At 39.0% G+C, this 22,860-nt stretch overlaps 1 protein-coding gene across 1 annotated transcript; it reads right to left on the bottom strand.

The window, feature by feature from the left end:
* Positions 1-5,949: 5,949 nt before the first annotated feature.
* Positions 5,950-15,636, bottom strand: LOC132113325 (ankyrin repeat and SOCS box protein 2-like). Its single transcript, XM_059521126.1, has 8 exons — positions 15,409-15,636; positions 14,871-14,986; positions 14,509-14,664; positions 13,603-13,848; positions 12,868-13,039; positions 10,967-11,411; positions 8,890-9,043; positions 5,950-6,173 (listed from the first exon to the last, which is right to left on the bottom strand). Exons 1-8 carry the CDS (start codon positions 15,531-15,533, stop codon positions 6,040-6,042), a joined length of 1,548 nt encoding a protein of 515 aa, XP_059377109.1. The 5' UTR covers positions 15,534-15,636; the 3' UTR covers positions 5,950-6,039.
* Positions 15,637-22,860: the final 7,224 nt, after the last annotated feature.

The raw sequence follows: 22,860 nt of genomic DNA, 5'->3' as shown, positions 1-22,860 counted from the left end.
TATTAGATACACCAGCACAAATGTCTGAAGGTACATTGCCTGTGTTCTCTTTGTTGTCATCGAAAGGGGGTTTCCGATGTTGCTGATTGTCTGGAAGTTCAGTAGTCGCTGAAGTGACGTCTTGGGAAGCCCGTGGTTGGGCGTTGGCTGAAGACGCGGAGTTGTGTGGCTGGTTGAAGTTGAACTCGACGTTACAAAACTTAACTCAGAACACGAAACTCTCAAACGGAAAAGAAAAGAAGTAAAGTTTGACGAGACTATAGGTGGTGTTTCTTCTCATCGTGGCTAAGTAGCAGCAGGCGTGCAGGCTGAAGCACGCTGGAACCGCGCTCAAAGAACAGTGATGACTAAAAGCATGGCTAAAAGCTAAAGCTAAGAAGCAAAGCAACAAGCTAAAAGCAGGCATGACTGATAGCAGAAGCAAGGCTAAAACTAAAAGCATACATGACTAATAGCAGAGCAAAGCTAGAAGCTAAAAGCAAACATGACTAATAGCAGAGCAAAGCTAGAAGCTAAAAGCATACATGACTGATAGCAGAAGCAAGGCTAAAACTAAAAGCATACATGACTAATAGCAGAGCAAAGCTAGAAGCTAAAAGCAAACATGACTAATAGCAGAAGCTAAGAAGCAAGCTAAAAGCTAAAAGCCGGATTTTATGGTGTCCTGGGTATTTAAACTGGCCTGTTGTCCACACCTCAAATGTTGTCTTGACCAATCAGATATAGTCTTGGCTCGGGGGTATCATAAATCATATGTTATCTTATCAAGCACATGGTCTGAATTTTCCCGCTCTTGCAGGGTATAATTTTGGACATGACTCCTATAACAAGAATATGATACATTTGACCAATAACTGATGGTCAGGACTATTTCAAGCAAGCAGATTCGATTCCATAGATACTAGACATGACTATGTATCCTTAAGCTATCCCATAGTTATTAAAAGACATACACAATAAGTGATTATAACATGATAGTCAAATGTGTGGGTTACACATAAATGAATATGGAGTAAAGCGATGGACTGATATTCATTTATAAGTCTTTTTGAGTTCATTTTCGTCCAAATATATATATATATATGTAGAAAAGACAGTTTTCTGTGCCATTATCTGACAAAGATTTCTGTGGAGACCAGAGGCTCAAAGCCCCTTCCCCCTTAGGAATTTCAGTCTGGTTCTGCTGGGTGGGGAAGTCAAAGGATCTTGTGTAGTACTCTCATGGGTTTACACATGATGTCCGGCGTTGCCTATCAATTACGAACAACAAATTTGACAATCTCTTCTCCGAATGGAAATTGTTAATAATTGTTCTAGTGGTGTTAATGTTGAAAGCTGTTCTGTGAAAGCGTTGGTTGGTTGGTTGGTTATTTTGCTTGGGACTTGTGGCACAGAATGTTTTATGACTTCCTGTTGCCTTACTGAGGAATTCAGCTCATGTTTCAACCACAGTCCAACCTAATCGACTCTTTAATTTGTCTGATTCGAGTCAGATCCGCTACAGCATCAAGGCTCAAATTAATGCATGACTCATACAAACTGCAGGTAATGTTTGTATGACTCTGATAAAATCATGAGATAATTATTCCTTAACGAAATAATCTCTAAATGAGGTGGTGTCTATTATTATAGTTTATGCAACATTTTAAGTGTAAGAAAGTAGCAATGGCTGGGACAGACTTTCAGATGCAATCAAATCCTGTTTATGTGAGATTAGCCTGATCCCGAGCAGGTTTGAGCTGACGGACCTGTTGCTATCACAGCAAGCTTCAGAGAACTTAACGCTCCTGGAACATGTCAAATCCCCAACAATAATATAGAGCATAAGAACAGGCCCCTGATCAAACACAACTGAATCAGCAAACATCAGGGGCCCGTTCTTCGTACGTCGCTTATTACATCCGAGATCAAATGACACATCCAAGATGATATCATCGTGCTAATCATGATCCGGCTAATTTGGTTCTTTGAACACACCTGTTGTGTATGATTAGTATCGCTGGATTGAGTTATCTGAGATAATTGTGCGTTCATGTGTTGGCTTTAAAGGGGATATGTATCGATACTCGAAACCATGATCAGCGGTGCAGCGATTGGCTGGTGGCAAGATGGCAATGTAATGACATCATATAATTTAAAACGACACCCGACGAAAAACTTGACAAATTTCTGGACTTTTATAAGGAAACAGCCAAGCAAACAAAACTACATAAATGATTCGCAATTTATAATAGTTGTGCAGTCTTTACATTTTTATTTCAATGTAGAAATTATCTATTCATTTAATTTTATATTTGGACAGATTAGTTACGTGACAGCATTAATGAAAGTTTCTTAAGGGTCAATATCATGTTATCTGCATCTCCTGCGCTCCATCAAGCCACTCTTATAATAGCAGTCATCACTCAAAATAATGCACGACTCTATTATCTGTATAGCATGTGTGTAAGACTCTAATACAATTATGAAGTAATACCTTTATGACAAATAAATATTTCAGTGAGTAAAACTGGCTTTGTCTATAGTAGGCTGTTATGGACTACACAGCATTTTTATATTATTTTTAAATAATTTTTTAAATGATTATTATTTTAAATTATTGTCCCTGGATCAGTACGATACACTTGTAATAAAGTGGCGGTGGTAGCAGACATATTTTGAGTATCAGTTCTGGTTGAAAAGAAGCGATCTAATCCTGTTTACATGAAATAAGCTGCTCCCGAGCAGGTTTAAGCTTACGGACCTGTTGCTATGACAGCAGCTCTGGGATGAGCTTCGAAGAACCAAACGATCCAAGATCACGACAAATCGTCAACAATCAAATCCAGCTAACTGAGTTAGCGACGTACGAAGAACGGGCCTCAGGAGCACTTGATGATTACAGACAGAACTTCCTGCAGAGTTTAGCTCCAACCGTAAGTAAATACAGCTTAACTTGTTATTTGAGGTATAATTAGGGTGACCAGACATCCCGAAAAATTCGGGACAGTCCCGAAATCTAAACTGTTGTCTCGAATCCCAAATCTGGCCCTAATTGTCCCGAAAATTATACAAAAGCAAAATCTTGAGTAGTTATTGTCTAATAAACATTAAAAACTGTCTGCGGAGGTTGAGTCGTCCTGCAACCAGCCCCCGCCAGCTGCTCTTTGGCTGCAGCATCTTTTTTCTAAGTTCTAAAAAAATACCGTAGGCGGCTCGAATTTAGATATTCATTTATCGAATTAATCTATATGAACAAAGACAATACGACCTTTTTGTCCCCTTTTTGTTTTAAAGCTTGATGAAGAGAGCGCAAGTTGCTGCAGCTGCGAGGAGGACAGTGATGCACGCATACAGGAGTGATTGACAGCTCGCTTAGCGTTAGCGTTACAGAAAGGTCTGATTTACGCACTGTTACAACAGTCATTGTTTATTTTTTTCTTTTTACAATGACATTTTAATTAATGATTTTAATGTTGTTGTTTCTTGTGGCAGACTAAAGAGTAATGACAGACGGTTGATCTTTGAATAAAAATGAGTTTAGTTAAGGCTTGAAATTCATTATCTTTTATTATAGGCTACGAAGTCTAATATCATAAGCCCCCCATCCCGTCACCCAAGACCGCAGACCCAATTTTGCATTATAGCTGTCACCTAAATGAACAATTACAGTTGTTTTTATGACTGTAAGTCATTCTCCTCAAATGCTACTGACGTTAGAAAAGTGTATAACAATATCACATGTAACTTTAGAGACGGTCTCTAAATTTGAGACTCTCGAATGTCCAACGTCAAGCCAACTTTATACTGTTTTTTTTTTTTTTTTTTTTTTTAACTTTACTTTCTTTAGTTTTCTTTTCTCTGCGCCGGATTGGTGATGTCCTTTACCCGGGCATAGATGTCCATCCATCAATTATGAACATTCAGCCACAAACATGAGGTGCAAGCGGTCGCGAGCGTGGATGGGAGAATGGCGCATGTGTTTTTTTGAGCAACTGGGATGGTGCCCCCTCTGGGAGTTGGTGCCCTACGCAGACTGTGTACTCTGTGTGTAGGGAGCGACGGTACTGCTGCCACCACACAATCAGACTTGAGCACCTCTTTTTACTTAGAGATCATTCTGATGTTAAATGCAGATTTAAAATCATAACAAGAAATAGTTTAATATATAAACTATTTTTAAAATCAAATTTTGACATGCTAACAATGCTTTGGAAAAATAACAGTTAATCTTAAAAATAAAGCATTTACATAAACCCAAATAGGAAATAACACAGTAATTGAATAAGCACGTTTCCTAAACTCCTAAAACATTGCTGTCTCATATTTTAGAGCAGTCTGCAATTTATAAAAGAAATTAATCAAATCTGTGTGAGAAAATATTCACATGTAAGTCCCTTTGAAATCATTAACATTTTCAGAAGTAACTGTAATTTAATTACACATTTCTTTCTCAGTAACTGTAACTGATAACAGCTACATTTATTTTGTAATTAAATGACATGATTCTGTTACATGTAACTACTCCCTTGTGCTGTTTTTTTTTACCCCCATGTCGTCCCAAACCTGTGAAAGCTCCGTTCATCTTCGGAACAAAATTTAAGATATTTTGGATGAAAACTGGGAGTCTTGTGACTGTCCCATAAACTGCCAAGTAAAGCCTGGCTCACATTACAGGATTTTTAGCCCTATTTAGCCCAGATTTTCCCCTCCTAAGAATCGGAGCAAACATCTTGTCGAGCACCTCGGTCTGTCCCAATGTCCAGCACAGGTTATTTGGTAGTGTGAGGAGTTCACCGATCGAATCTCGCACCTCCCGATCTGCTCGCACGCAAATCGGGGCAGCCCCGATTATTATCAAACATGTTTTTAAAAACAGCTGATGTACTGCTTCATTGGATAGTGGAGATGGAGGAGACTGTTTCTTGACATTTTGTAGTAACACAACTGTCTGTATAATGTGTCAAAAGTGCATCAGAACCGTAAGGAGAAAGAGAAGCACTGGAGTATAATCGCCTCAGTTTTAAATGCACCAGCTGAGTGCACAAAGCTAGCACGCAAAATAAAAATTCTGTGATGATCTGCTGCGTGAGATCACTTGAGGCGCTCCCTCTGGCATGATAATCTTAATGATATCTGGCAGTGTGTGATGTGCCACGATGTTCAAATCTTGTAGATAATCTGCAAAGATTCTCCTGATGTGTGTGCTGCAACCAGATTTCAAAATTGTTTATGACTTTAAAACTCCTGCAGTGTGAGCCAGGCTTAAGTTACACTGTCAAGATCCAGAAGTATGAAAAGCATCATCAGAATAGTCCATCTGCCATCAGTGATTCAACCGTAATGTTATGAAGCATCGAGAATACTGTTTGTACGTGAAGAAAACAAAAATAACTTTATTCAACAATTCCTTTGTCAACAGTCTGCTCTGTGTATCTCCACATCACTCAAACGGCCTGTGCTCTTCTGTGTTAGGTGGCCACAAGGATGCGCGGATTTCTTTCAAAATTAAGGCATAAATACACATAGAAACAGCGCATCCTTCCTTGTGGCGCGGATGATACAGAAGAGCATATTCAGCATACAGTGATATGGAGAGACACAGAGGAGATTGTTGACAGAAATTGTTGAATAAAGTCGTTATTTTAATTTTGTGTACAAAAAGGGTTCCCGTCCCTACATAACGTTACAGTTGAACCACTAATGGCAGATTAACTATTCTGATGATGTCTTTCATACTTTTCAGTTATTTATTTAGCAGTCTATGGGACAGTCACAAGCCTCCCAGTTTTCATCCAAAATATCTTACATTGTGTTCCGAAGACGAACATTTTGGGGTGGAGTATCCCTTTAAAGCTTAATAATCACTCAATCAACTAATTTTCTCATTAACTTTTCACTGCTTCTGTGTTACTTTTTTAAGTTATATAAACACTGGGAGGGTTAGTTTAACACTAAAAAGTATTAAACTAGTTTAAAAGTATTAAAAGTTATATAAATACACAGTGCACGGTGGACAGGAGTGAGTGTCCAGCAGAGTCCGGTTTGGTTAATGTTGTGCTAAAGGCCCCTGGAGCTCAGGAAGCGCAGCATGGGGCCCGGCAGCGGCAGTGACTCCACACATCTCAGTCTCTGTGGCCCCAGCTGCTCTCGGATCCTCAGCCGACAGAGATGCGTCAGGCCTCGTGGAGACGCTGTGGAGACATAAACGTCACACGGATCCTGCTCAGTATGCAGACACACAACTACATCACACCAACAAACACAACACTCTTCCCTCTGGAGCTGACCACGACGAGCTGGTGTTCAATCACCTTTAATATGCACACGACAAGTAACTCCAATTTCTGGATGACTGACAGGCTAATAAAAGCCAAACAGATATTATGAAAAATTAAGTTAACAAATTTCTTAAATAAAAACAAAATCCTCATTTGAAATTTAAAGTTGAAACACTGAAATTGTCTTTTGTGTAAAAAACAAAGCATGAACATTTATATTATACTCTAGCAGTCAAAGGTTTTTGAACAGTAAGGTTTATATTGTTTTTTAAAGTCTATTCTGCTAACCAAGACTTCATTTATTTGATCCAAAGTATAGCAAAAACATTTTTTTATATTTTTTACTATTTAAAATAACTTTTATATTTGAATACATTTTAAATGTATTCCTGTGATAAAAAGCATTTATCAGGGGCCAAGCACCGAAGGTATTTTCGCTATTTTCAATTGTTCGAAAAACCTACTTTTTCAAACTCGTCCTAGACGGTTAGTCCGATTTTTTACCAAAATTGGCTCAGATCATCTTCAGACCATGCTGGCAAAAAGTTATGGAATTCAAGTTGATTCGTCCAACCGTTCTCGAATGACACATGAACAAATATGACGAAAAGCATGCAAAAATGCATGTGAGGCTCTATCTCGGCAACGGTTTGGCATATTGAGATCAAACTTGGTGTGTGTTATAACAAGCATGACCTGAGACTACCTGCAGTGGCCGGTGCAGTGCCACCTAGTGGTCAGGAGATATGAAAAATGCATAAATATTTTTTTATCTAATAGTTCGGCCAAAATTACACAACTGGTCTCTTTAGATTCAGTGGGTAATGCGGAGTCGAATGATATGCAGAATGATATTGCCATGTCAGCCATTTTAGGTGTCGGTCATTTTGAATTATGTTCTAAAATGCTGTATTTTTTGAATGCATTATCGTATCGTTACAAAAAATTATTACAAAAATATTCAGCTTCATGCCCTGATGCTACTCAAAAAAGTTTGGGGGCAGTGCCCCCTTGTGGTCAAAAGTTATCATGAAATATAAATAAATTCTAATAACTTTTGAAAAAATTAGGCTATTGAAATGAAAGTGGTCTCTCTATATTCTTTGGGTCATGTCGAGAGCATCGATACCAATTATGCCAAAAATGGCCATACTTCCTGTCCGCCATTTTAATTAATGTTGAAAACCTAGTTTTTCAAACTCCTCCTAGACCGTTAGACCGGTTTTCACCAAATTTTTACGCGGATCATCTTCAGACCCCACTGGCGAAAAGTTATTGTTGTGTCGATATACGAAACGGTTCTCATTTAGTGCATCAACGAATTTGCTGGAAAGATTCCAAAATGCATTTGAGGCTGTATCTTTGCAAAACTTTGACATATTTGCACCAAACTTTGTAAGTGTCATTGTCACCCCACACAGACCATGCCACATCAGTTTGGTAACAGCGCCACCTATTGGTCAAGAGTAATAAACAATCAATAACCATTAATAATTATCAATAACCATTAATAATAAAAATCGAGTCAGATTATCTTCAGACTGTCCTGAGAAAAAGTTATGGATTTTGTGTTGATAAACAAAACAGTTTTCGCCGTGACGACTTTTAGGCATGATGTCAAAATGACACTTGAGGCTGTATCTCTGCAATGCTTTGACATACTGACGCCAAACTTTGTGTGTGCCATTGTCACCTCACACAAAACACAACAAAATGATTTGATTATATCGCTACCTGTTGCTCAAGAGTCGTAAGCCATTTAATCATATTACTAATGGCTATATTTATGATTTTTCAGCGATTTCAATTACAATCATCCTGAAATTACTGTAATTGCTCATTGTTGCATTTGGTGTGATGCTCCATGCCATGCTTAGCTCCTCAATTCGAAATTGCTGCTTGCAGCTATGTTTATTATTATTATTATTATTATTATTATTATTATTTTTATTATGTTGAAAACAGTCACTTTGGAGAAAAGGATCTGCTAAATAAATAAATGTAAATGAATAGGAAGTTCAGAGGACAGCATTTATCTGAAATAAAAATGTCTTCGTCACCAGTTTTGATCAATTTAAAGCATCCTTGCTAAATAAAAGAATGACACTGACTCCAAGCTTTTGAATGGTGTAGTGTATCATGCTTATCTTTGGATCTTTATATTCATCAAATAATCCTGAAAAAAGGTACTCAAATGTGTTAAATACCAATGATAATAATAATCAGAAATGTTTCTTGAGCAGTAAATCATCATATTATTCTGATTTCTGAAGATCGTGTGACACTGAAGACTGGAGGAATGATGCTGAAAATACAGCGGAGCATCACAGAAATACATTACACTTTAACACAGATTCACACAGAAAACAGGTGTCAGATTGTCATAATATTTCATAATTTTAATGATTTTGCTGTATTTTAGATGAAACAAATGCAGGCTTGGTAAACAGAAGAGATTTCTGTAAAAACAAAAACTTTTGACTGGTAGTGTAAAAGTGTCACTGTTTGTTGAAATAGTTCAAAGGGCAGGCAGATAATCATAGTGATGCCAGCATCTGTGCATTTCTGCTATGGTTTTACTGGTGAATGTGTTGTGGCTCCTCATGCAAACAGATGCTTGTGAACTCACATGTTTTCTCCTTAATGCTCGTCCACTCCGGTTGGTCCAGAAGGAGATCTCTGATCCTGCTGCAGAGCTGAACGTTTCCTACATAGTCCAGCAGCAAATCGATGAGCCGCCCGGCTGTGTGTCTCCAGCAGGAGGACCAGATCCAGTCACAGAACTGAAAGTGAACCGATCGACACGGACAGCTTCAGAAGCTAAAACACACTACATACAGGGAACGCTCTGTGTATGCATAATGTTCTAACCATGAAATATATATATATATATATATATATATATAATTTTTTTTGTTTTGTTTTTACAACCCGAATTCCGGAAAAGTTGGGACGTTTTTTAAATTTTAATAAAATGAAAACGAAAGGAATTTCAAATCACATGAGCCAATATTTTATTCACAATAGAACATAGATAACATAGCAAATGTTTAAACTGAGAAAGTTTACAATTTTATGCACAAAATGAGCTCATTTCAATTTTGATTTCTGCTACAGGTCTCAAAATAGTTGGGACGGGGCATGTTTACCATGGTGTAGCATCTCCTTTTCTTTTCAAAACAGTTTGAAGACGTCTGGGCATTGAGGCTATGAGTTGCTGGAGTTTTGCTGTTGGAATTTGGTCCCATTCTTGCCTTATATAGATTTCCAGCTGCTGAAGAGTTCGTGGTCGTCTTTGACGTATTTTTCGTTTAATGATGCGCCAAATGTTCTCTATAGGTGAAAGATCTGGACTGCAGGCAGGCCAGGTTAGCACCCGGACTCTTCTACGACGAAGCCATGCTGTTGTTATAGCTGCAGTATGTGGTTTTGCATTGTCCTGCTGAAATAAACAAGGCCTTCCCTGAAATAGATGTTGTTTGGAGGGAAGCATATGTTGCTCTAAAACCTTTATATATCTTTCAGCATTCACAGAGCCTTCCAAAACATGCAAGCTGCCCATACCGTATGCACTTATGCACCCCCATACCATCAGAGATGCTGGCTTTTGAACTGAACGCTGATAACATGCTGGAAGGTCTCCCTCCTCTTTAGCCCGGAGGACACGGTGTCCGTGATTTCTAACAAGAATGTCAAATTTGGACTCGTCTGACCATAAAACACTATTCCACTTTGAAATAGTCCATTTTAAATGAGCCTTGGCCCACAGGACACGACGGCGCTTCTGGACCATGTTCACATATGGCTTCCTTTTTGCATGATAGAGCTTTAGTTAGCATCTGCTGATGGCACGGCGGATTGTGTTTACCGACAGTGGTTTCTGAAAGTATTCCTGGGCCCATTTAGTAATGTCATTGACACAATCATGCCGATGAGTGATGCAGTGTCGTCTGAGAGCCCGAAGACCACGGGCATCCAATAAAGGTCTCCGGCCTTGTCCCTTACACACAGAGATTTCTCCAGTTTCTCTGAATCTTTTGATGATGTTATGCACTGTAGATGATCAGATTTGCAAAGCCTTTGCAATTTGACGTTGAGGAACATTGTTTTTAAAGTTTTCCACAATTTTTTTTACGCAGTCTTTCACAGATTGGAGAGCCTCTGCCCATCTTTACTTCTGAGAGACTCTGCTTCTCTAAGACAAAGCTTTTATAGCTAATCATGTTACAGACCTGATATCAATTAACTTAATTAATCACTAGATGTTCTCCCAGCTGAATCTTTTCAAAACTGCTTGCTTTTTTAGCCATTTGTTGCCCCCGTGCCAACTTTTTTGAGACCTGTAGCAGGCATTACATTTTAAATGAGCTAATTAAGTGGATAAAATTGTAAACTTTCTCAGTTTAAACATTTGCTACGTTATCTATGTTCTATTGGGAATAAAATATTGGCTCATGTGTTTTGAAATTCCTTTAGTTTTCATTTTATTAAAACTTAAAAAACGTCCCAACTTTTCCGGAATTCGGGTTGTAATACATGAAATAACATGAAAAAACAGCACATCATTAACTACCTTGAAGCCAGCCCTTTTAATAACCCTGTTGCAATATATTGTATTTGTTTCTCGAAATAACAATGAAATATGTAGAAATGAATTGTTGCCATCTGGGTTAATAGGTCAGACAGCACAGAATCAGCACCTTTACCTGTGCGTGAGCAGTGCTGGTGTGTCTCTGGTGCAGGTGAGTTCTGAGGGGAGCGTGCTGCTCGCTGTGGTGTGTGTCGCAGGTAAAGCAGGCTCGAGCGTCGCAGCCGTGCTCCAGCAGCAGGGCCACGGTCTCCAGACAGCCGTGACGCGCCGCTAGCAGCAGCGGGCTGCAGGGGTCAGTGTTGGGGTCAGCTCCGGCCCTCAGCAGAGCGGCGGCGGCCCCTGTGTTCCTGGCAGCAACGGCGCAGTATAGAGCCGAAACACACCGGTTCTGGAACCCAGCAGAGCGCTCCTGAGAGAGTTTGCAGTTGATGTCGAATCCCGACTCGATCAGCAGACTCAGAATGGCCCGCTGGTCATGCTCCGCCGCCAGATGAAGCGGAGAGATACCGCTCCGCCGGACCCTCGCCCGGCTGCTGACCGGAAGCAGTGAGGAAACTATCCTGAAAACACATCATTTCACAGATTATCCTACAAATCAATCATTCATCAACACACTATAAAATGTCTTAAAGAAATTGTTCACAAAAAAAAATAAAAATAAAATGTAAATAAGAATGAGTTTGTTTTTTCATCAGATTTGAATTTGAATTCATAATTCACAATAATCCACAGCACTCCAGTCCATCAGATAACATCTGAAGTCCATAATCCATAACACTTCCTTCAGTGAAAGAGTGTTCTGTTCTGAATCAGGAGAGAAATCTGCACAGGTCAAGCAGCGTTTAAACAGCTCTAAACTAATATGTGACTGGATTTTGATGTGAAAGACAACATTATTTTTTATTGGATTCTAGTTAAAAATGTCGTAATTATGGATTTGTTTCTTACAAGCACACAGCTTTTGGCTTCTTAAATCATGTGGATTATTGTGAATGTATTTATCAGCTGTTTGGACTCTCATTCTGACGGCACCCATTCACTGCAGAGCATCCATTGATGAGACACTGATGCAGTGCTACATTTCTACAAACCTGATTCCAAAAAAGTTGGGACACTGTACAAATTGTGAGTAAAAAAGGAATAGAATAATTTACAAATCTCATAAACTTATATTTTATTCACAATAGAATATAGATAACATATCAAATGTTGAAAGTGAGACATTGTCATGCCAAATATTGGCTCATTTTGGATTTCATGAGAGCTACACATTCCAAAAAAGTTGGGACAGGTAGCAATAAGAGACTTATTGCTTAATGATTGGGTATAAAAAGAGCCTCTCAGAGTGGCAGTGTCTCTCAGAAGTCAAGATGGGCAGAGGATCACCAATTCCCCCAATGCTGCGGTGAAAAATAGTGGAGCAACATCACAAAAGAGTTTCTCAGAGAAAAATTGCAAAGAGTTTGAAGTTATCATCATCTACAGTACAGTGTAAAATATCATCAACAGATTCAGAGAATCTGGAACAATCTCTGTGTAAGGGTCAAGGCTGGAAACCATACTGGATGCCCGTGATCTTCAGGCCCTTAGCATCACTGCAACACATACAGGAATGCTACTGTAATGGAAATCACAACATGGGCTCAGGAATACTTCCAGAAAACATTGTCAGTGAACACAATCCACCGTGCCATTCACCATTGCCGGCTAAAACTCTATAGGTAAAAAAAGAAGCCATATATTAACATGATCCAGAAGCGCAGGTGTTTTCTCTGGGCCAAGGCTCATTTAAAATGGACTGTGGCAAAGTGGAAAACTGTTCTGTGGTCAGACGAATAAAAATTTGAAGTTCTTTATGGAAAACTGGGACGCCATGGTGATCACATCTTCATCAGGTTCTCATGTGTGACTGAGCTGTAGGTTTAAACACAGCTGTGGACTGCAGTAATCAGCTGCCGTGTGTCGGAGGTGTCAGATCACAGATCATTAGTTCTCTAGATTAGACTGGACTCTTACTCTTTGTGTCCATGCTGGCTGGCGATGTGCAGTGGCAGAAGGCCGGTGTGGGTGGCTTTGTTGGCGTCTGCGTGATGTCTGAGCAGAAGCTTCACTGTGTGTGTGTGACCGTGTCTGCAGGCCTCAGTTAAAGCAGTGTTTCCGTCACACGTCTGAGCGTTCACATCAGCACCTGACGGGACAAACACAACCAATCTAGTGTTTCTGCTCTTCTGCTTTACAAACACATTCCTCCATACTTTGAAATAAATGTCTTATAAACATAAATGATTTCTAGTTTTGTGTTTTATATCTACTATTCTCGCGGCTCTCTGAAATCATCTAAATCTTTTTTGCTTGGTCTTTGTTTTTAGTTAGCTATCATATTCATTTATTTATTCGTGTCATGGTATTTAAATGTAAAATTATCGATGGATCAAACGGATAAGAAACTCTAATCACGCTGACTGAAGAAAAAACACTGATGACTGTATTTGGCGTAGAGTAGCATGTTTGTGTAAAAAAATCACCATCAGAGGGAAAACAGACATCTGACATGTCTAAAAATAGCTGTTGTTGGAGAATAGTTTATCACACAGCTCTCACTACAAAAAGCACAGATTGCATTTAAGTTTTTTAAAAACATTCACAGGACAACAAAGTGACCAGCCACTTCTACAGATACTAAAAGATGATCCCAAATGACTGCATGTTAGAGAGAGTCTGAATATATATAATAAACCCGGTGCTCAGTACCGTTGCGGATCAGGTGAGCGAGCGCTTCTGTGCGTCCGTGTCGAGCCGCTTCTATCGCAGGTGTGACGTGGTCAGCGTTGCGGGCGTCTACAGCGGCTCTGGCCCTCAGGAGCGTCTCACAGAGCTCAGTGTTGTCTCGTCTCGCTGCTTCATGCAGCGCGGTCCAGCCGTGATAACAGCGCTGATTCACGGCCGCACCGAACGCCAGCAGCAGCTTCACCGTGCTCACACTCTCCTGCTCACACGCTAAACACCAGACACACACAAGAAGAAGAAGAAGGAGATTAACAACACTTACTGAACTCAGCTCCATAAAATGTGTTTCATAGGATGGAAATGTGCTGAAGATGTGCTCCCCCTCTGGAGAAGACAACAGCTGAAACAAATCCAGCATTAAGATGCTTTTAACTCAAATATGAGTCTATAATCCATAATAACACTTCCTCCAGTGAAGAAGTGTTCTGGTCTGAATCAGGAGAGAAATCTGCACAGATCAAGCAGCGTTTAAACAGCTCTAAACAAATATGTGAGAGACAACAGGAGACTTTCTCACTGGAGGAAGTGTTATTATGGATTATGAGTTAAAATCATCTTAATGCTGGATTTGTTTCATCTTGTGTCTTCTCCAGATGTTCACTGATGGACTGGAGTGCTGTGGATTATTGTGATGTTTTTATCAGCTGTTTGGACTCTCTTTCTGACGGCAACCAATTAACTGCAGAGCATCCATTGATGACACACTGATGCAGTGCTATATTTCTCCAGATCTGATGAAGAAACAAACTCATCCTGATCTTGGATGATCTGAGAGTGAACACATCTTCAGCACATTTTTATTTGACACTGTTCTTGAACTAAACTGAGGTGAATATCAACACTCTTGTGTTTAGTGTAGAGTGAAGGTACCTTTATAAAGAGGCGTCTCTTTGTTCTTGTTGCTGATGTCGGGGTCGGCTCCTGCCTCCAGAAGAGTCCTCACACACTCCAGGTGTGTGCCCTGGACGGCGAGCAGCAGCGGCGTCTGCTCCTGTAGCGTGCGCTTGTCCACACACACGCCACCATCTGTCACACAGCACAGGAACACACTTCATTACTGCAGCTGACCAATACTGACTAACACTATTAAACACTTATGAGCCAAGCCAAAGCACAGGAGTATCTCAACTCGTTCAACCAGTTTTTATTTGGGAATTTCTTCCGAAAGATTTGAGACAAATCCCTCCAGCTGTCAGCGCTCTGTGTAGGACAGGTGTGTCCAGAGCTCTCACCTGTCAGTAGAGTCCTCAGGCAGCGCATCTGGCCGCGGTGAGCCGCTTCATGCAGAGCCGTCCAGTCATCTTCACTCAGGCTCTGCACATGTGCTCTTCTCACAGAAGAGCTGACTCTGGAGGAGAATCCACGGGACAAAATCAGTGTGTGTCAGGGCTAGTTGTCACATGGGGATGTTACCACAAGCTCTGACTGTCTCATAAACGTTTGTTTTCTCTTGCAGTGCTTTTTTAAAAAAGGTCTTAAATTGAAATATGTTTTGTCAGTTTGGATTTTGATAACTAACCCCAATCGCACAAATGACCATCGCCGTGTCTGTGTGCGTATACAGTGTGTGTTTATAAAGAGACATTTCAAACTCAACCCACAAAGACTGACTGAAGAAAAGTGTGACAACCAGCCCAGGGCTCGTTAAAGCAATGACAGCTGAAGATCACACAGACACAAATCCCACACCTGTCTTAAACTGAGCGCATTCACTCGAGATGTATTAATGGTTAATGTTAATGGACAGCGATAGTAAACACACACACTCACTGTGACGGCTCGGTCTCGTCCCGGTTCGCAGCTCCACCAGATGATGATGTTTTCTGAGGCGAGTTTGGTTTTGTGTTTCTAGATCGAAATAATGCGATATATTCGGCGTAAGAGAAGCGTCTCATCCTGTTATTGTCACACAGACAAAGACGCTCGTGCCGCGCGCGCCTGCGAGTGTGTGTGTGGACGTCAGTGAATGAACACACACACACACACACACACACACGAGAGAGCACTCAGCTGTTCGCTGGGTTAATTTTAGGTTGGTCTTGACACGTGAGGACTGGAGTTTACCTTATTTGTCTAGCCCCTCGACCAGCTCGGAGTGGAATTACTGAGGAATGAGGCTCTGTTGTCATGGCCTGCAGTCAAATGCCTGGGACTTTTGTTTAGCTTCCTTACAAGCTTTCCTCAGAAACGATTAAAGAGCTACACAAGAAGTGACTCTTCCAGTTAAGTGCGAGGGGCAGATTCTCTCTCATTCCTGACATGAATAACACTGATATCTGTGTAACTGTTTTGAGTTCAGTTACTGTCATGCATCAGATGAGGACTATGCTGGTATTCAGAGCGGGGTCAAGTTGGTTTTGTTTTCGATATTCGTGACACATTCAGCGGTAAACGCCAATAACTCCAAAACGAATTGACCTAAAAAATCTGAGCAGTGTGACCGCCAAAAGGGCAAAGTTGATCATGTTTCACATCCTTCTTTTTCTATATTTTCCCTCGATATAATAAGCACGGCCCCGTACAAGCCGTCGCAATGTGCAGAAAGCCGGGAGGGAACGCTCTCAGCAGAGCCTTCAGTTAGGGACCGTGGGGAAAGTGCAAACTTTCTTCGTTTTTTGCTGTAGCTCAGTATGTGTTTTTGTAATAGCTTTTTAGTTAAAGGGCATTTAGACATGAAACCAGTGTTAATCAAAAGTGGGGGACAGTGGACATTTTTAACAACCTTTCTTTTTACCACTACTGGTAGAAAAGGGAATTGCATGTCCAAAATTAACCTTATTTTTGTAATAACTTTCTACAGCAGGAAGATAGAGACATGAAACCAGTGTCAATCAATGGAGGGAGAGAGTGGACATTTTTCACAATTTTCTTTCTTTACCCCAAGTGGCTGAATAGGGAATTGCATGTCCAAAAATAACATTATTTTTGTAATAACTTTCTTCGGCAGGAAGATATAGAGATGAAACCAGTATCACTCAATAGAGGGAGAGAGTGGACATTTTTCACATCCTTTCATTTTACCCCAAGTGGCTGATTAGTGAATTGCATGTCCAAAATTAACCTTTTTTTGTAATAACATTCTTAAGCAGGGAGACAGAGACATGAAACCAGTGTCAATCTATAGAGGGGGACAATGGACATTTTTCACAACCTTTCTTTTTACCCCTACTGGTATAAAAGGGAATTGTATGTCCAAAATTAACCTTCTCTTTGTAATAACTTTCTATAGCAGGGACACAGAGACATGAAACCACTGTCAATCTATAGAGAGAGAGAGTGGATATTTTTCACATCCTTTTATTTTACCCCAAGTGGCTGATTAGGGAATTGCATGTCCAAAATTAACCTTTTTTGTAATAACTTTCTACGGCAGTGAGACAGATACATGAAACCAGCGTCAATCAATAGTGGGGGACAGTGGACATTTTTCACAACCTTTTTTTTTTACCCCTATTGGTAGAAAAGGGAATTGCATGTCCAAAATTAACCTTCTTTTTGTAATTACTTTCTACAGCAGTGACACAAAGACATGAAACCACTTCAAATCAATAGAGGGAGAGAGTGGACATTTTTCAAAACCTTTCTTTTTACCCCTACTGGTAGAAAAACCTTCTTTTTGTAGTAACTTTCTTCAGCAGGAAGATAGAGACATGAGACCCGTGGCAATCAATAAAGGGGACAGTGGACATTTTTCACAACCTTTCTTTTAACTCCTACTGGTAGAAAAGGGAATTGCATGTCCAAAATTAACATTCTTTTTGTAATAAATTTCTACAGCAGGAAGATAGAGACATGAAACCAGTGTGAATCAATAGAAGGAGAGAGTGGACATTTTTCACTTCCTTTCATTTTACCCCAAGTGGCTGATTAGGGAATTGCATGTCCAAAATTAACCTCCTTTTTGTAATAACTTTCTACAGCAGGGAGACAGAGACATGAAACCACTGTCAATCAATAGAGGGAGAGAGTGGACATTTTTTATAACCTTTCTTTTAACCCCCACTGGTATAAAAGGGAATTGCATGTCCTAAATTAACCTTCTTTTTGTAATAACTTTCTACAGCAGGGACACAGAGACATGAAACCAGTGTCAATCAATAGAGGGAAAGAGTGGACATTTTTCACAACCTTTCATTTTACCCCTAGTAGCTGATTAGGGAAATGCATGTTAAAAATATCCTTTTTGTAATAACTTTCTACAGCAGGGAGACAGAGACATGAAACAAGTGTCAATCAGTAGAGGGGGAGAGTTGACATTTTTCACAACCTTTCATTTTACCCCAAGTGGCTGATAAGGGAATTGCATGTCCAAAATTATCCTCCTTTTTGTAATAACTTTCTACAGCAGGGAGACAGAGACATGAAACCTGTGTCAATCTATAGAGGGGGACAGTGGACATTTTTCACAACCTTTCTTTTTATCCCTACTACTAGGAAAGGGAATTGCATGTCCAAAATTAACCCCCTTTTTGCAATAACTTTCTACAGCAGGAAGATAGACACATTAAACCAGTGTCAATCAATAGAAGGAGAGAGTGGATATTTTTCACATCCTTTCATTTTACCCCAAGTGGCTGATTAGGGAATTGCATGTCCAAAATTAACCTTCTTTTTGTAATAACTTTCTGCAGCAGTGAGACAGAGACATGAACCAGTTTCAATCAATAGAGGGAGAGAGTGGACATTTTTCACAACCTTTCCTTTTACCCCTACTGCTAGGAAAAGGAATTGCATGTCCAAAATTAAACTTCTTTTTGTAATAACTTTCTACAGCAGGAAGACAGACACATGAAACCAGTGTCAATCAATAGAAGGAGAGAGTTGATATTTTTCACATCCTTTGATTTTACCCCAAGTGGCTGATAAGGGAATTGCATGTCCAAAATTAACCTTCGTTTTGTAATAACTTTCTACAGCAAAGAGACAGATACATGAAACCAGTGTCAATCAATAGTGGGGGACAGTGGACATTTTTCACAACCTTTCTTTTTACCCCTGCTGGTAGAAAAGGGAACTGCATATCCAAAATTAACTTTCTTTTTGTAATAACTTTCTACTGTAGGGAGACAGAGACATGAAACCACTGTCAATCAATAGAACGAGAGAGTGGACATTTTTCACAACCTTTCTTTTTACCCCTACTGGTAAAAAAGGGAATTGCATGTCCAATTTAACCTTCGTTTTATAATAACTTTCTACAGCAGTGAGACAGAGACATGAAACCTGTGTCAATCAATAAAGGGGACCAGTGGACATTTTTCACAACCTTGCTTTTTGCCCCTACTGGTAGAAAAGGGAATTGCATGTCCAAAATTAACTTCCTTTTTGTAATAACTTTCTATAGCAGTGAGACAGAGACATGAAACCAGTGTGAATCAATAAAGGGGGACAGTGGACATTTTTCACAACCTTTTTTTTTACCCTTACTGGTAAAAAAAATAGAATTGCATGTCCAAATTTAACTTCCTTTTTGTAATAACTTTCTATAGCAGTGAGACAGAGACATGAAACCAGTGTGAATCAATAAAGGGGGACAGTGGACATTTTTCACAACCTTTTTTTTACCCTTACTGGTAAAAAAATAGAATTGCATGTCCAAATTTAACTTTCTTTTTGTAATAACTTTCTACAGCAGGTAGACAGGGACATGAAACCACTGTCAATCAATAGAAGGAGAGAGTGGACATTTTTCACAACCTTTCTTTTTACCCCTACTGGTAGAAAAGGGAATTGGATGTCCAAAATTAACCTTCTTTTTGTAATAACTTTCTACAGCAGGGAGACAGAGACATGAAACCAATGTCTATCAATAGAGGGAGACAGTGGACATTTTTCACTACCTTTCATTTTACCCCAAGTGGCTGATTAGGGAACTGCATTTCCAAAATTAACCTTCATTTTGTAATTGCTTTCTACAGCAAAGAGACAGATACATGAAACCAGCGTCAATCAATAGAGGGGGACAGTGGACATTTTTCACAACCTTTCTTTTTACCCCTACTGGTAGAAAAGGGAATTGCATGTCCAAAATTAACCTCCTTTTTGTAATAACTTTCTACAGCAGGGAGACAGAGACATGAAACCACTGTCAATCAATAGAGGGAGAGAGTGGACATTTTTTATAACCTTTCTTTTAACCCCCACTGGTAGGAAAGGGAATTTCATGTACAAAAATTAACCTTCTTTTTGTAATAACTTTTTTTAAGCAGGGAGACAGAGACATGAAACCAGTGTCAATCTATAGAGGGGGACAGTGGACATTTTTCACAACCTTTCATTTTACCCCTACTGGTAGGAAAGGGAATTGCATGTCCAAAATTAACCTTCTTTTTGTAATAACTTTCTTAAGCAGGGAGACAGAGACATGAAACCAGTGTCAATCTATAGAGGGGGACAGTGGACATTTTTTCGTATGACTCGTGCGTTATATTCTGAGGCTTCACAATGGAGTTCAGATGTCCTGAATAATTATTTTGGTAGTAACTTTCTACAGCAGGAAGATGAAGAGACAGAGACATGAAACCAGTGTCAATCAATAGAGGGAGAGAGTGGACATTTTTCACAACCTTTTATTTTAACCTTTCAGTGGCTGATTAGAGAATTGCATGTTCAAAATAAAAATAAAATTTTTTTGCTTGTGTTCATGTGAAGAAAGAAAGTCATAAAAATCTGGGATGACAGAGGTCAGTAAATGGTGATAGAATTTTCATTTATGGGTGAACTATCCCTTTGAAGATGTCAGGGCGTGGTAGAAACGGAGCAGTGGAAAGAACAGGGTCTGGGTCCAAGTGCAGGGAAGAAATTACTTTTTAATAAATGAGAACTAAAAGGCCAACAAGGCAAAACAAAACAGAAACAAATCACGGAGACAAGAGCAGACGCAGCCAAGATGCAAAAACACGAGTATCCAGGAACACTTACAAATCACAATTTACATTACACAATTAATACAGCCTGACAGAGTGGTGTGAGAGTGGAGAATATATACTCATTGACAATGGGCACCAGGTGTGTGTGTAAGTGTGTGAGTGGATGAAACAGCTGTGCAGAGTGAAGGTAATGAGTCCGGGAACAATTGAGAAACAAAGGTGGAGCAACTAAACAATAATGAGGTAACAAGATGGGTGGGGTCAAAAAAAGACAGGAGAGAGCACATGGCACCAAACAAACACAACACTCACAGAAGACAGTGACAGAAAGAAACAAGACTGTGACAGAAGAGCAAGATGTGATAGAGAGGCTAGAAATATATTCCAAACAGAAAACAAGAATGTGTTCAATTAATGAGGAGAGTCATAGAATTAATACATACAAAATTTTTAAAGTCCACTTTATTTGTGTTGTCTATTCAGCGTCACTGTCTAAAAGGACAATTAATCTTTACAATTTTTATTTTGGGCATTTATTCAGTAGTTTTTCCTAGCAAATATTGATAAATTGTTATTTGGGACTAATTAGATTAATGAGAAAAAAAATCCCACAAAAATATTAATAGTATTTAAATTCTCATCACAGATTTTATTTGCACTATTTTGTGCATTCAGTTTATCATAGCTAATGGCTCTATCAAAACAGAACAAATAATGAATAAACTTTTTTTGTGGGGGAAACGCAACTTTGCTACCTCAATATGCTCCCTCAGATTTGATGGTGAACTTTTGAAGCCAGACATTTACCTGACAAAAGTAATAATTAAAGTAGAAATGTGTGTGTTTGATGCATGAAAACAATGATTATTAGTTCCCACGTCAGGCACACACGTTTGACTTTCTGTTTACCATATTTAATGTGCATAAGATAAAATAAAAATATAATGTACTTTTCAAGATTAAATAAAATTGTAAGGAGTAAAAAGCACTGTTTTTTTCCACAGAAATGTAAACGAGTAAAAGTACAAGTAGTCAGTTTAAAATGTATTTGAGTAAAGTACAAATCCCCCAAAATAATCCTTAAGTACAGTAATCAAGTAAAATGACTCAAGTATTTTACACCTCTGTTAATATGTGCTTACTACTAATAAATGGCTAATATTCTATAAATATGCATACTTATAAGCAACTGGTTAATAGACCCTGAAATATAGTGTTACTAATTATTTTAATTAATTACATGTATTTAATTTGCATGAGTGAATAGTTATTTTATTTGATTGTGGTTTGGTTACTACATATTACTAATAAAGTGTTTTCACTTGAAACATCGTGATGGTAGTTCTTAAGATCTTAAACTTTTAAAGAACCTTATATTTTGTAGTTTCACACTGAAGCTAGGTTGTAGAAAAAGGTGCACATAGGAGAAGATTCAGAAGGTATTTATTCCACATGACATAGGAAAAGGGTATCCACAGATAGCAGTCATGAGGTCGAAAACATTACCCGACAAAATCAAACTAAAAGGACAAGAACGTAACTAGACAGAACAAATGAAATAATTAGCAACACCACAGGTGAACTTATGTAATCAAAATGTGAGACAAAATATAGGTCAAATGACAAACTATGAAAGACAGACTGAGTCCAAACTAACAAATTGTGATAAGTAGAGTTAAGAGTTCATTATGCTTACAAAAACATAAAGGATAGACATAAACCATACACTGTTGACACAATGACAGGAGTTTTGTGTAAATATACAAAGTATATGCCAGGTGCATGTGGATGGGATTAACTCCACAAATTCCAAGTATTTGTTATTATTATACTTCACCATCATGTTGCTTTACTTCACTTCACTACATATAGCACAATCCTTGTCAACAGTGTATGGTTTTATGTCTATGCAATTACAAATAAAGGTACCTGAAAAAAAATGTTATGAGACAACATTAAAATACATCTTTCTGATTTAGTGGATAGAACATGCTATCCACTTATAAAGAACACTGTTATATGTACCTATTTTATATTTATGATGGTATTTAGATTTATTTAGATGGTGGAGTCAGAATTTGGCATAAACAGAATGAGAACATGGATCCATCATGCCTTGTTACCACTGTGCAGGCTGGTGGTGGTGGTGTAATGGTGTGGGGGATGTTTTCTTGGCACACTTTAGGCCCCTTAGTGCCAATTGGGCATCGTTTAAATGCCATGACCTACCTGAGCATTGTTTCTGACCATGTCCATTCCTTTATGACCACCATGTACCCATCCACTGCTGGTTACTTCCAGTAGGATAATGCACCATGTCACAAAGCTCGAACAATGACATGACAATGAGTTC

The sequence above is a fragment of the Carassius carassius genome, chromosome 32 (genome assembly GCF_963082965.1).
Source record: "Carassius carassius chromosome 32, fCarCar2.1, whole genome shotgun sequence".
Classification (NCBI taxonomy): Eukaryota; Metazoa; Chordata; class Actinopteri; order Cypriniformes; family Cyprinidae; genus Carassius; species Carassius carassius.
This window is presented reverse-complemented; position numbering and strand designations above follow the sequence as displayed.